This window comes from Electrona antarctica, assembly GCF_951216825.1.
Source record: "Electrona antarctica genome assembly, chromosome: 21".
NCBI classification, from domain to species: Eukaryota; Metazoa; Chordata; class Actinopteri; order Myctophiformes; family Myctophidae; genus Electrona; species Electrona antarctica.
The window spans coordinates 13,620,524-13,635,005 of NC_136802.1; the positions used below are offsets into that span (position 1 = coordinate 13,620,524).

The following is a 14,482-nucleotide window of genomic DNA, read 5'->3' on the forward strand; positions in this document are numbered from 1 at the left end:
ATATTTCCCCTATGTTTACCTTTTTTTAAACTATAAAATGAATCTGTCAGTAATTTCTTTGTATTTTTGAGGGGCACCAGCCCCTCCTATACACAGGTTTAATGTTTGTCTTTAGTTCAATGTTCAATGTTTTGTAAAAGCCATTGACAATGAAGGGAAAATTTACGTCATAATGTGCCTCATTACATCATATTGTCTCTTTATTGTTAATGGCATTTAATGTTTGTGTTGGTACCGTTTGTTTTATATCACCATTACATCACGTAATCAACATGAGTTAGACGTTAATATATTAGCCCCTCACTTCACACGGTTGTGATTTTTTGATTTCTAGGCAAACAAATCTATTTTTATTCATATGCTTCCAATGTTCAATGCAAAACAAACACAATTAAATCGCTAAGATTTCGCAATTATCGTGACAGCCCTATATGCCTGTACTGTCTTGAGCATCCTGAATGTATTGCGGGGGAAAAAGTATGCTGATCAAATCACATCCTGAAGCCCTCCGTTCTTTCTGCTGGCTTTCTGCTGGCTGCCTTTAGTTTCAACGTTAGGTTTGCTTGACTAATTACTTTATCTTTATATTGTGTGTTAAGCAACCACATGTTTATAAGCATAATGTAATATTATGTAACCACCAGACTGTTGTATGTTAGTCAGATCATGCAAGACATTAGGTGTGTTTTCATAAAGCAATAAGGCTGTTGCGAATAAATGGAATGGAAAGACCTCGAAATGCGAATGCAAAAACACTTTTGCGCTGGCAGGGTGTGGATTTTGGCCTGTATCGAAAAAAAGGAAATGTGCAAATTGGGTATGGAAACACTTGCGGAAAAGTTTTAAGCATTGAACTCATTATATTTGAACAGTTGGAAATTAAAATAAAAAACCGATGGGGAGGCAGTGGAGTGAACGGCGGGTGGGTGGCTAGGGAGGGAGTGATGTTGTCGATACATATAAGGTCCCAATTCACTACCCGTCCAATAATCGTGTAGTGTGTTCAAAGATCCCATCTGAAGTCTGAATCCTCCCGAGTTGATCATTTTGATATCTGGATCTATACTGTATGGATGCAAAGCACGCACGCACGCACACACACACAACGCTATAATGTCAATCTATTTTAAACTTTTAGATGACCTGCCTGGTCCATGCAGGCTATTCGATCCATGCATGCTTCATCTATTATTATATTCATTGCATAAGAAACCAACACGTTTAAATGAGAGAGCACGCACAAAGCGCATCAATCAATGGTGTGAATTGCGTGATCGTGGACGTGGATTACTTTACTTATTCATCAAGGTGAAAAGGTCTGTCGAGGCATCGCCTATAGGCTATCATTTATTATCTATAATAGGCGGCATCATTTATTCTGACTTCCAAGTTATTCCTGTGATGTTTATGCAATCACATAGCCTATATGTTTCATGTAGTTCTTCTCTTTCACGGGTAGGCCTATGGGCTTGAAGTTGAATGTCCCTTAATTAACTTAAAATTTAGGGTTCGATGAACTTCAATCTAGTCTTACCAGCGCTTTATAGTGCTAGTTTAATAGTAAATTAAATTCCGAGGAGTCAGAGGACTCATTGGTTACAAAAACTAGCCCAATCGCCAACCAGGCAGTCCGTGTATTATATTTTTGTATAGCCTAAAAGAATGTCGAAGTTAAATAAATGTAAAATTGCATGCGACTCACTGTACTGGCAAAATAGTGCCACCTACTGCTTATTTCATTAACTTATTCTATATCTACCATGAGTCGCATTATCAGTGGATGGAAACGACCGTCAATAAGCTTTTCTTTTTTTGACTTAATGAACATACGCTTCCTGAAACGTAATGAAAAAGCACCTATTGAGGAGGGATGCACCAGACATGAGTGGAGACAGCTGTCAGAAGGGTTCTGAAATGCAGGAATTGTATTGAGGTCTTGCAGGAGAGAGAATCACTGTACAGGAAAAAAACATAGAAAATGTCAATGTATGTAACTAGAAATAAGGAGCCATTTCAAGTTGCTTACCACTTGAACCCAAGCATGCATATTCTAGGGGGAATATTCACCAAAGCAGATCTACAAGTTCACGAGTCACAACGCATTGTTGTGTGCTTGTAGATTGGCTATTTTTGTGGAAAGACATTTGCTGTACATTTGGGGAGGGGCGGGCAGTACAAGTACAGTTCTAACTTGGGTCAATTTGACTAAGAATAGACGGTTTAAGTGAGTCATAACCAGAAGAGTATCGCGGTCATCTAGTGCAGGGGCCAACACTGATATTTTCATGAATTGGTACCACTTATTTTAATATTTTTTTATTCTCCTTGGGCTAAAAACAGCCATACCTGTCATCACAAATGTGATGAGGTCACACATAAGCCTTAAGTGGCTATGGCCGAATTTAGGCTAGGATTCATAATCACGAAAACCCCCTAGTTTGACACGTCTCATGCTACTTAAAGCACAATGACATTTGGAAAATGTTGCCTTATATATGTTGTCTATGGTGTGGTCACAAATAACTGGTACAAATGTCTTCTAAATCATGATAGTTTTCAGAAAAACGTATGTTTCTATATCAGTTGTTCTCAAACTATTTCATGTCAAGGAGCCCCAGAATTGTATGTAATTGGCCGCCGACCCCCATCTGAAAATATGTTGTTCCAGGGATCTCACAGAAGCAAAGATTTGAGTTAAAAATGTTCTCTCTGAAGGAATACATATTCAAAGACTTGCACCACATTTTCACGATTTTTCAAAAATAGCAGATCTGCTATTTTTCAATAGCTAAAAGTATAACATAATGCTGAAAACACCAAAAAGGGGTTCCTGCCCAAAATAGGGCTAGAGACATGTAGGAATACAACAATAAAAAAAATGTATGGTCACCTTTAAGTGGTATAAAAATCTGTCTCTGCGCCTGGGCTAATCCTTTTTAGTTTCTCATGTGTACACTGTCATGTTCAAATAATTTGTGGGAAGCAGTTTGGTGAGAGAATGTAGTGAAAATGGCGTATTTAAGTCCAGGCAAAAATGACAATCCCAAGGGTTACAAATACCAAAACTAATGTAGTATAAATCAAAGCTTATAAATAAAGTACACCACCTTTCAAACAACTATGGATTTCAATGTCAGACTGTTGCCAGTGGCAACATTTCTCTTTGCTTGTGCCTTTTCACTTAGAGGCGTGGGTTGCAACCATTCATGGGTGTATTCACCTCTTATTACCCCTAATATTGGAACAATTTGTAGCTATGATATCAAGCGTGCCTAAACCAAGAAAACGTTTCGTTGTGCAGTCTACTTAACTGTTATGGTGTTTTTCTGATGACTCTTGATTATGATTACACACACATTATAACACACACGAAGATGCTTTTTTCTTGGGGGGGTGTGTGTGTGTGTGTGTGTGTGTGTGTGTCCATATTAACCTGACTGCATGGATTTGGAAAATTAGATGCTTGTTAACTTATTGGTAATGAGTTTAAGGCAAAGTAGCCACTAGTAGACAGAATGTTCTTGTCATAAGGTGTCAGCTCACAGCTTGCCAGTGTTAAAGAAATTAAATACATTTTCATTGTTTGTCTTTTGGAGGCAAAGCTGTGTGTCATGACCTCTGGGTAATATTTATAGATCTTGCTTGTTCAGATCTTTTGAAATATTTAAGTGCCAACTTGGTTAGCACTTGCAGGGTGTGCCGGTGTGCACTAGCTCAAGCAACGGCTCCATCTGCTAGATGTGAGCGAACGTTCTGATTTGTGATTTCAGTACACCTTTCTGCGAAGCGTCCATCTACTTTTTTTTAAATTGCCTTTCCATGCTTATTGTGCTCATTCCTGTAGACACTAGATGGCTGTTTCCATTCTTGACCGAATATTTATACATCCCTTGGTTCTGCTGTTTGTTCCTCGCCCAAGCTGACTTGTAACTGAGTGAAACGTTGCCTTTTGCCTCTCCCTGGTTTAACCCAATCTGCATATATGGACAGCCAAAACATACAATCAGCCCACTGAGTCCCTCCCTTCCAACAATGACATGTTATCACCACTGACTGTTCACTGTGCATCACTGTTCTTGTTGATCTAACATGAAGCACTTTTTGTGTCCTCTTTTGCAGACAACTCCAAACTAACATGGCAGTCAGACTGTGCGATGTGGCTTCTCTTCTCAGAAGTGGTTCGTGGGCGGCTGAACCGGCTTGGACTGGGGTCTGTGGCATTTCTTTCTTGAATTAATTTGGCCACTAGGTCATACCAATGATTCTAGCACTCTCAGACACATTTTGTATGAATCAAATTATTGAAACCCCCATGTTGTTCATATGATACGTGACTCCCTGTATATTGGTATGGTCTAAACATGTCAGACTGCTGCTGATATTGACTGAATAATGTCATTTTAACTTAACAATTACAATATTGATAGCGGTGTTTGACTAAACTGACATACATCTGCACATCACTGGATAATATGTTAAGAAAGGATGTGTCTTCATACATGAACCCGCTGCTTGTTGCCTCACAACATAGGACTGCCGTACTGTTCCAGGCATGTTCAGTACCAGTGTACTGAAGGTGGCTTTGATTTTTGACTATAGATCAGTTGCTGAATGAAATGTTGCAACAGCTAACCTTCAGAGAGATTATTGTTTATAATCCATTTAGACCTGAGGACGATTCTACAAATGTCTTCTACATTTTTCAGTTTTCGGAAAAACCTATTTTTCCTATGTCTGTCATTCTCAAACATTTTCATGTCAAGGACCTGCCTGAGGAAGGTCCGGAGGGACCGAAACGTTGCTTCATTAAATAAGACAATACTCATGTACCGAGCAAATACACAGTGTGCGGGTGTACCTTATTGTTTTCATTGATGTCCACTGGCCTATGCACCTGTGCATACGCCTAATTTCTACTGGTGTGTAGTTTTCTCCTACATATCAAGGACCCCCCAAGTAATTGGGACCAACATCTGAAAATATGTAGTTCCAGGAACTCCCCAGAAGCAAAGATTTGAGTTCAAAACATTTGCTCTGAAAGAATATATATTCAAAGATTTGCGCCTCATTTTCACAATTTTTCAAAAATATCAGATCTATTGAAGTGCCATGCACTTCAATAGCTAAATTATAAAATAATGCTTAAAACACCAAGGGGTTCGAGTGCACTTTTTTCTTTTTTGAGAGGCAATGCATAGCCTCAGTCCCAGCCTTACTCATCTGCAAAGAGAAAAGCCTGGTCACAACCTAAGGCAGAGAGTGTATCGGCGGAAGTGTCGGGCCGGAACATCTGTCAGATCCGTCATTTCCTTGAGCAGTATTTCCGTCAAAACCCTGCAACTTCCGCCCCCAAAAAATGATACACTCTACAGCGTAGGTCTTGCCCAGCGTTGGCAATGCATGGCTTTCTGAAATTACGTCATAGGCCAGCCAAGTCTATGGACCTTTAATGTTGGTTAGAGCCCAATTATAAATGTCCCATCCCCAGCCAAGTCTATGGACTTCAATGTTTGTTCAGCCCATACTGGGCGGGAACCCCTTTTGGTGTTTTAAGCATTGTTACACTTTATCTATTGAAAAATGGCAGATCTACAAGATCATAGCGCGGCACGAGTGCCGCTCTACGAGCTTGTAGGTCTGCTATTTTTGAAAAATCTTGTAAATGTGGCTCAAATCTTTGAATATATATTATTTAACTCAAATATTTGCTTCTGAGAGGTTCCTGGAACAACATATTTTCAGATGGTGGTCGGTGGCCAATTACATATCATTTTTGGGATCCTTGACATGAAATATTGAGCACCACTGATACAGAAACATGAGGTTTTTCCAGAAAATTGTCATCATTTAGAAGACATTTTTTTAATTTCGACGTCAGGCCTAAATGGGTTATGATGTAATTTTTTGCCAGTCATGTCTATGGACTTTAATGTTTGTTTAGGGCAGTTATGATGTATGTTTTTGCTAGCCGAGTCTATGGACTTAAATGTTTCTTTATGGCAGTAAATACCGTCAGACGTCATCTGGCTCATCTAAAGTGGGGGCGCAGCGAGGACAGTATTTATAATAAATACTGTCCTCGCTGCGCCCCCACTTTAGATGAGTGTGATTATAATTTTTTTAACAGTTGAGCAGTGCAGCTATTATTCTGAACATTTATAAGTTATTGTGGCTTTTTACCTGGCTTGGTTGAATGCTTGATTCTGATTGGTCAATCGCTAAATTCAGCGGTCTGTTATTTCTGGATAATGACCACTCCGCTCTATAACAGACCGATGCCTAATCAAACCCTCGGAGCACCTGCTGCCCCCCCCCGCTGATTTACTGCTGTTTCCAACATGACAGCCATGTAAACACACACAAAGCAATGTCATTTACAGCTAAAAATTGCACTCAAAAATGTTTTTGAAAACATTTGAGCCAGAAATTGAGTACCCGGAAATGGATTCTATTTGATCAACTCACTTCCTTGTTTTCCGACTGTGCTGTAGCTGGGCAGACGCCGGCCACTTTCATTACCAAGCAAGGAAATACCTGGTTTTGTTGTGTTTTGGGTCAATTTATTAATTTATGTATTAAGTAGCCGTGTAATAAGCGGGATAATGTATGGCTGAGTGGTCATTGTTTATATATCCCATTTAGGCCTGACGTCGAAATCAAAAAATGTTCGCTCTGAAATAATATATATTCAAAGTTTTGTGCCGCATTTTTACGATTTTTACTACAAGCTCGTAGCGCGCCACCGAGTGGCGCGCTACGAGCTTGTAGTAGTATGAGCTTGTAGATCTGCTATTTTTCAATAGCTAAAGTATAACATAATGCTTAGTTAAAACACCAAAAGGGGTTCCCGTCCAGAATGGAATATAAAGCACCTTCAGGGTGATTAACCACCTCCGCTTCGCGTCGGTGCTTAATCAGCCTGTCTGTGATTTATCTATAAACAATGACCACCACTCAGCCATACATTATCCCTTACTTACAAGTTGTTGTTTTTGCCTAATAATATGCCTGTTGAGATATCCATTCCCATTAGTGCCCTTGGTATTGTTGTTGTCGGGCAGAAACCTTGTACTGGAAGTCCAAAACCGTTTGTTCCAATTTAGTCACAAGCTCTTGTTAATACTTATTGGTTAAATATTTATGAAACCCACCGACTCACCCAAAAGATTACTTTCTACTCACCCCATGGAGACTTGAATTCATGGCTGTTTTTTTGTTGCATTCCTAAGCCGATGACAGCAGTGGTTCCCTATAGACACAGAGTGTCCTTTGTCTTCAAATCATTGGTTTAAAACAACAAAAATCACTCCCGTGTGAATTGAGGGGCGCTCTTCATCGTACATCATCCATTCATTGTCAATGGGAATTTAATCTTTGTGTAGGACAAAAATAGCCGATTTGCTCATTCACATAAATAAATCACGTAATGAATGTAAATTCTCCATTCATTGTCGAGACTCGATGGGAATTTATTGTTTGTAAGATGAAAATCTACACTATAGTTGAATATAGGAGGGGCTAGCGCCCCTCCAAAATGTATATCCATGAATTCAAGCCTCCATGGAGTGAGTAATCAATAGTTAAAGTAATTTTTTGGGTGGAACTATCCCTTTAACCAGCTTGGTGTCCCTATTTTGGGCATGCCATTAGTGGCAACATCTTAATTGTAAAACATAAAAGTAAATGGCAGATCTACAAGCTCACAACACTTTGCAATGCATTATGCGTTGCAAAGCGGAACAATAACAAAATAAAAATACAAGGTTGCAATTTTATTTAAGCTTTTGCATTTCGATCGATGACAATTCATCATAGGCTGAATCAGCAACATGTTTGAAGAGCGTCCTTTTCTTAACGGAGTGTGAGTGAGCATCTCTTTGAGTGAGTTTTGTCTTGGGTTCGGCCAAACTGACTTTTTTATTTGTCTCTTTAGCAGGTAATTGCTGCCATGGAAACACAGCTGTCTAATGGGCCTACTTGCAACAACACAAGCAACGGCCCCTCTACAATCTCAAACAACTGCTCCTCTCCTGTAGAGTCAGGGAGCATAGAAGACAGTAAAACCAACTTGATAGTCAACTATCTGCCTCAGAACATGACCCAGGAGGAGCTGAAGAGCTTGTTCGGGAGCATCGGCGAAATTGAGTCCTGTAAACTAGTTCGAGACAAAATAACAGGTAACATGCAGACAAACACACTGGCTCTTTCCATTTCTATCACTGACTAATTGTGAGGCTCTTAAGATACGATCTGCATCTTAACTCTTTTTGAGGGGCGCTAGCCGCCCCCTCCTATTCCCAGTGTTGTGTGTTTGTGTGTATCCCATAGTGATGATTTGATTGGCTGAGCACGGAATGTGAGGATAAAAAGTGAGGACGCCAAAAGTGATTGGCCGGAATGTGATGATGTATGATAAGGGCGCCACTCACTTCACACGAGTGTGATCTTAAAGATGGCGTGCCGTGATTTTTTTCCACCCTAAAACATGATCATCAGGTATTATTGTTATATAAGGAGGTATACTTTTTTACATAAATACAAAGTGAATACACCATTGCACATAAAAACGACTCCAGGGTGTCTAATGAAGTACTGTCACCTCATAGACACATGAAAAACTGGAAAAATTGTGGCACTCCATCTTTAATTTTTTATTTTATATATAACTTATTTTAAGACACTATCTACTTGCTGTATATTTTGCACATAATACCAATCATTGTTGGTGTTTAGTTTGTATTCAAAGAACCTCTTTACACTAGCCTGACATTCAGTCTGAATCTCATTTCGTTATTATTCAGACTGAAAGCCCTCCCCACGGCAGCAGTTTATCGTCAGCAGTTTATCGTCAAAGCGGCAGTCTTCAGTGATTAATTCATACCAACCAATCAGAATAGTAGGAAAGCAGATGACGTTGTTGTCAATCATGTGGCTATGGCTAACCTGTTTGCTAACCAAACCAACGAGCGCTACTAGCATGTAAACAAAAGCGGTAAAATATGTCGGATGATGATGTTTATAAAACCTCTCGTGTCTGTAAAGAAACTATTTATCATACGTCGATTTAATAGCCAGATTGATACGGTCGTGAGTTACCGCAGTGGGGGCAGCCATGTTTGTTGTCTAACGCTGTTGAGTGACGGGGCTGATGGCCAATCAGGTGAATCAGCTGCTACGATCGGATTTCCGAACGACACTGACGCAGCCGTAGGCAGAGAGACTCCAGACCTGAATCGCCAGAACATATTTTCTTAATGGGCGTGGCTAGCGATTCAGGGCTGGAGCCAGGCTATCTTTACACTAGTGATGTATGCCATGCTTTTGTTATTGCTTAATGTAAGTCGCTCTGGATTAAGAGCGTCTGCTAAATGCCTAAATTGTAAATTGTAGAACCCAGGCACACTAATACAAGTGTCCCCACAAATGTCTGCATCAATATTTGTTCACTAAAATGTTATCACTCGGGTTCTACCAACTGTATTACCCATTAAGGCATACGCTTTGCTCTATTTATGCAGGCACACATGTGAGTTTCCCTACATCCATATAGATGATCTCTTTGGATGGTGTTAATCTCTTTTTCTACCGTCATGAATTATGGAACTTTTTACCCTCAATGAATTGAAGTCAGAAGCCTTAAACTTTTAAATCAGGCTCATATTTGGTGAGGCAAACGAAGTCTCAAATGTTATAATTAGATGCCACTGTGTAAATGTTTCCACCATTATGAAAACGACCCAGCAGCAGGCCAGAATGAGTTGGGCCATTAAGGGCTGATTTAATTGTTAAATATCACTGGATTAATATGTAGTGTGTGTAGGGGTGGGACGATATGGGTACCTCACGATACGATATATATTGCGATATTAGGCCCTCGATAACGATAATATCACGATATTCAATATATTGCGATATGTGCGATATATCAATATATTGTATGAAATTTCATCAACGATATATCACGATATCTGCAACTACAAAATACTTGGAACTGAAAAAATGCTATTTTCGTGCTTGGACACAGAGGGACCCAGACATAGCTGTCTATAGTGGTTGCACCACTCAAACACTAAATTAATAGAGTTTTTTTTAATTCATTTTAATATCGATATTTGAATAATCAATATCGATTATTTATCGCGGGAGGACGTATCGATATATATCGCCATATCGATATTTCAGCACACCCCTAAGTGTGTGTACTGGTGCCTGGTGTGTAGGGTTTCTTTGGAGAGAGTGGATGTTAGTTTTTGTTATTATTGTACTTGCAGACTGGGAGGACCTCAAAAGTACTATCTGGAGTCACATTGCATATTTAGGTAGAAGACTTTATAAGATTACTTTTTAAAGGAGAGTGGCGTGCAGCCGGCATGGAGGCACATGCTGACATGGCCTCTCGGACGTGAGCGGTTAGATAATGGCTGAGGCTGCTGGATTCTTAACTGCGTGCTGAGTTTGTCAAGGTTGCCTAGACCTTCCTCCATCTGCTCTTTAGAACTCCCTCAGTCCCTCTGTCAGGGACTTCAGCCTCCTTAGCCTTTTTTCTTGGTTGAGAATGAATAAGCTTCTGTCATTTGCATATTTGCTCTGAAATTGCCAGAGCCACTGTGTAGTGAACTGATCGTTCACCGTGAATGGAGGCTGCCGGGTAGGAGGCTGATTCTCCCCAGTGACTTGTGTGAGAGAGAAGCTGGTCTTGAATTGACTCTACTCCTTTTGTAATTATAGATCATTTTAATGATGTTTTGATACCCAAGGGTTTGACTGCCTTCATTAAGTGAACATAAAAGATGTGCACAGAACCACCTCCTGTCTCTGAAATATTCATAATGTTAAATATTTCACAATGCTTACATATAGCTGACCACTATTCATGAGAGGCTGTCTTGTGCGTGCTTGGCAGAAGCACTGCACCTACTAATGGCTTTACCCATGCCTAAAAATGTGGAGTATTTTTAGATAAATGCATTTCATGTCCATCTTCCTTATGTTGGACTGCATCACATTATCTTTAATGAGGCTTTCTGATGTTAACAGTGTAGTTGCTATTATTTAAAATATAAAAAGTACGTTTAGAAGTTCAGATCAACTTTGGCAATAGTGTTGTGTTGCACAGTTTAAAGGAGCAAGCAGTTGGGAGTGCATCACCTCTGCTTTCACGTGGTTGGATTTGTTGGGGGTCATTCAATTATATTTATCCCTGCTTCTGGTCAGATTTAATTAAATGCATTCACTTCCTATTTATATTGGCTAGTATCAGAATTTAAAAGTAGTATAGACCAACCATGGCAACCCTAATCCCCCCCCCCCCCCCAAAAAAAAACATAGCTACAGCTCACAATTTGCTCATGTTTTGAGCTTGTAGATCTGCTAGTTTTGTTAATTGTCGTACAAAGAAGTACATGGTGGTTTGGCCAAACACTTGTGTTTGATGGGGGGAGGGGTTTGGTCAAACCACGTGACTTCTATTGGAAAAGCATTGAGGCGGCCATGAAACACGGACGGAACAGAGCATGTCCGTCCGACATATGTGTACAAGGCCTCTGTGTGTGTGTGTGTGTGTGTGTGTGTGTGTGTGTGTGTGTGTGCCCCCCCCCCCCCCCCACACACACACACACACACACTTTCTTGTGTTGAAGTTGTAGGCTTACAGGCCAAGCCATGTTGTGTGGCATGTAATGATTCCATGCAGGAAATGGCATTGTGAAGTGATGCATGCTAGAAAAGCTGATCATTATATGAAATGGGTTGAGATGTAGTAATATTTTTCAGAAATCTGTTTGGCACAACTCACTTGGGTGGTTGAACATAAACATACTTGATGGGCTGCATATTTAACAGTACGTGTGAAGTGTGAAAACCGTAGCCTAAATAATTGAAGTGTTTGGAACCAAATGGAAGTGTTCAAGGACTTGAAATCTGTATATTTCATATTTTTTAAGGTGCGCCTAGCCCCTCCAATATATGGCTTTCAGAAATAATGTCCTATAGCAGACAAGTCTATGCACTTTTAATGTTTGTTTAACAAACGGCAACCCAAAAAACAGGATACGGCCCGGGCCGATAATGATATTGTGATGTCACTATCTGGTGTATTTCGATTAGGCCTTTTCACTCAAAGGTTTTCAGCTTTCAGGAAGAAACCAAAAATACTCAAGGAAGACATATTTAATATTCTAACCACACCTGGGGGTCTATTAGAGTAATGTTAACTCCATAGACACATACAAAACAGAGTACAAAAATCACGACACTCCATCTTTAATGTTTGAGTACAATGTTTTAAAGAAGTGAGATGCCCCTCACTTCACACGAGTGTAGGGCGGTGGTGGCTCAGGGGTAGAGTGGCTGGATGGTAACCGCAAGGTTGCCTGTTCGAACCCAGGCTCCCCCAGAGTTAGTGTCGAAGTGTCCTTGAGCAAGACACTGAACCCCACATTGCTCCTGATGTGCTGGTTGGTGCCTTGCATGGTTTCCGCCACCATTGGTGTATGAATGTGTGTGTGAATGGGTGAATTGATGCACAATTTATGTAAAGCGCCTTGGATAAAGGCGCTACGGTATATAAATGCACCATTTACCACGAGTGTTTTTTAATAGCAATTTAAGGGGCGTTCACATGTGGCGTGAAGTTGGGAGCAGACTTGATCTCTGGTTTCATCCATATTTTGCTCCTTTTGAGCAAAATATGGATGAAACCAGAGATCAAGTCTGCTCCCAACTGGGGGAAAATGGGGCTTACGTGGTTAATCGAGATGCCAATGATTGCCTTTCTTTTTGTTTTAGAGGGCCAAGATCTACAATTTCTACAGGGCGCTAAGGCTGCAACAGTTAATCAAAGTATGAAACTTAATCAATTTAATCATTATAAAAATCAATCAACAACATAATTGCTCATATTCATCCTTATGTTCGGGCATGTCATAGGCAAGCTAAATATTGATCCCTATTTTGGGACATGTCATAGACACAAATATTAAGAATAAAAAAAATCTAATTAAAATGCTTCTTGATTAAATTAATTTAAAAGGTACTGGATTGAATAATCACTATGAAAATAACATATTTGCAGTCTAACTCATCAGCCTTGCTTCTGTCTTTATCAAAAGATCAGTGTCATTTAGGCCTGTGGATGAGTTACTGACTCATTTTCAGTTATGGTGTGTTGCTTCTGTTTAGCCTAGCCCTGTGGCAGTGTCCTTAACTTCAACTAGCATCCATGTTGGGGCTGGGTGATATTAATTAAAATCTGTATCACGTTTATTTCAAAGTTTTGCCTCAATTGCGATTAATGAATGATTATAGAGCGTCGCAGTCCCGCCCCCGACGACAGGCCCGGAAGAGAATTCCCCGTTCATTTTTCCCATAGACGTTTCAAAAAGTATTCATTTAACTCATTTTGACCTGAGATCAGATTCTAAAAATCTGTATATAAGCCCCTCCTATATACAGGTTTAATGTTTGTTTTTAGTTCAATGTTTGTCATCATCTCATACTGGCCAATCAGAATGCCTGTTGCCTGTGATTGGTTAGCTGATTTTCTCATTTACATATGGTGTAAATTTTCCCTTCAATGTCAATGGCGTTTAATGTTTTGATGTTTAATTTACGCCATATTTAGTGGAATTCTGACGTAATTTCTCCATTGTAAATGGCAAATCTTGAGACGTGTGGGGACAAAAGATGTTTATAGAAGGGGCTAGCGCTCCTTAAAAATCACACCCATGTGAAGAGAGGGGCGCTCTTATCATTGAACATCATGGCGTAAATTCTCCATTGTCAATGGGAATTACATTTTTGTGCAGGCAAATATAGCTGCTTTGCTCGTCCACATGACGTAAATTCTCCATTCATTGTCGATGGGAATTTAATGTTTGTGTAAGACGAAAATCTACACTAATGAATATGTGTGTGGGCATGACGGGAGTCTGTTATCCCACCCTCCATTCTGGCAGCCATGCACATAGGGAGTCAGTTCATATCTCATATTCTAGGCAGATGTCCTATGAGTCTTGGTTTTATCAAAGACCACTGAAGTAGCAGAGATTGAAGTGTTCCACAGGAGCCACATAATTGCCATTTCACATCCCCCACCTCAACACATGCCTGTCTACACACACTCAGGCTTTGTTTGACCTCCAGGCATTAACAAAAAGCGTGATTTCACCAGCTCATTTCAAAGGCTCTGCGTCTTTCTTCTATAGCACTCCCTGAGATGTAGGCCTAAGGTGAATGTAAGTTTATGAACTGTTCCTCGTCACAGCTAAGGGACCCATGAGACCGCTGCCTCATGGTGGTGTGAGCCAGAAATAAGTTAATATGTATACATTCAGGCCACCTATTTGCTGCCAAAGCTACAAGTCCCTTTATAGTATTATTTTGTTGCTGTCAGATGGAAACCTTATGTCTAAAACCATTTTAGACATAAGTTTTTCGGGCAGACATTTGTTCCAATAAATCTAATGTCGTTATTTAAGTTCTT

The 14,482-nt window shown here is 40.0% G+C and overlaps 1 protein-coding gene across 6 annotated transcripts in view; it reads left to right on the forward strand.

Moving 5' to 3' along the window:
• Positions 1-14,482, forward strand: part of LOC306913674 (ELAV-like protein 2) — a 46,955-nt gene that overhangs the window by 13,544 nt on the left and 18,929 nt on the right. For 3 of the 6 annotated variants that reach the window (XM_079490478.1, XM_079490479.1, XM_079490477.1), the window contains exons 2-4: positions 4,120-4,210; positions 7,934-8,177; positions 12,787-12,840. In XM_079490478.1, the coding sequence (XP_079346604.1) occupies positions 4,136-4,210; positions 7,934-8,177; positions 12,787-12,840 (373 nt within the window). In that variant the 5' untranslated portion in view covers positions 4,120-4,135. The remainder of the gene's footprint in view (positions 1-4,119; positions 4,211-7,933; positions 8,178-12,786; positions 12,841-14,482) is intronic. The other 3 variants (XM_079490480.1, XM_079490482.1, XM_079490481.1) reach the window with 3 other exon arrangements.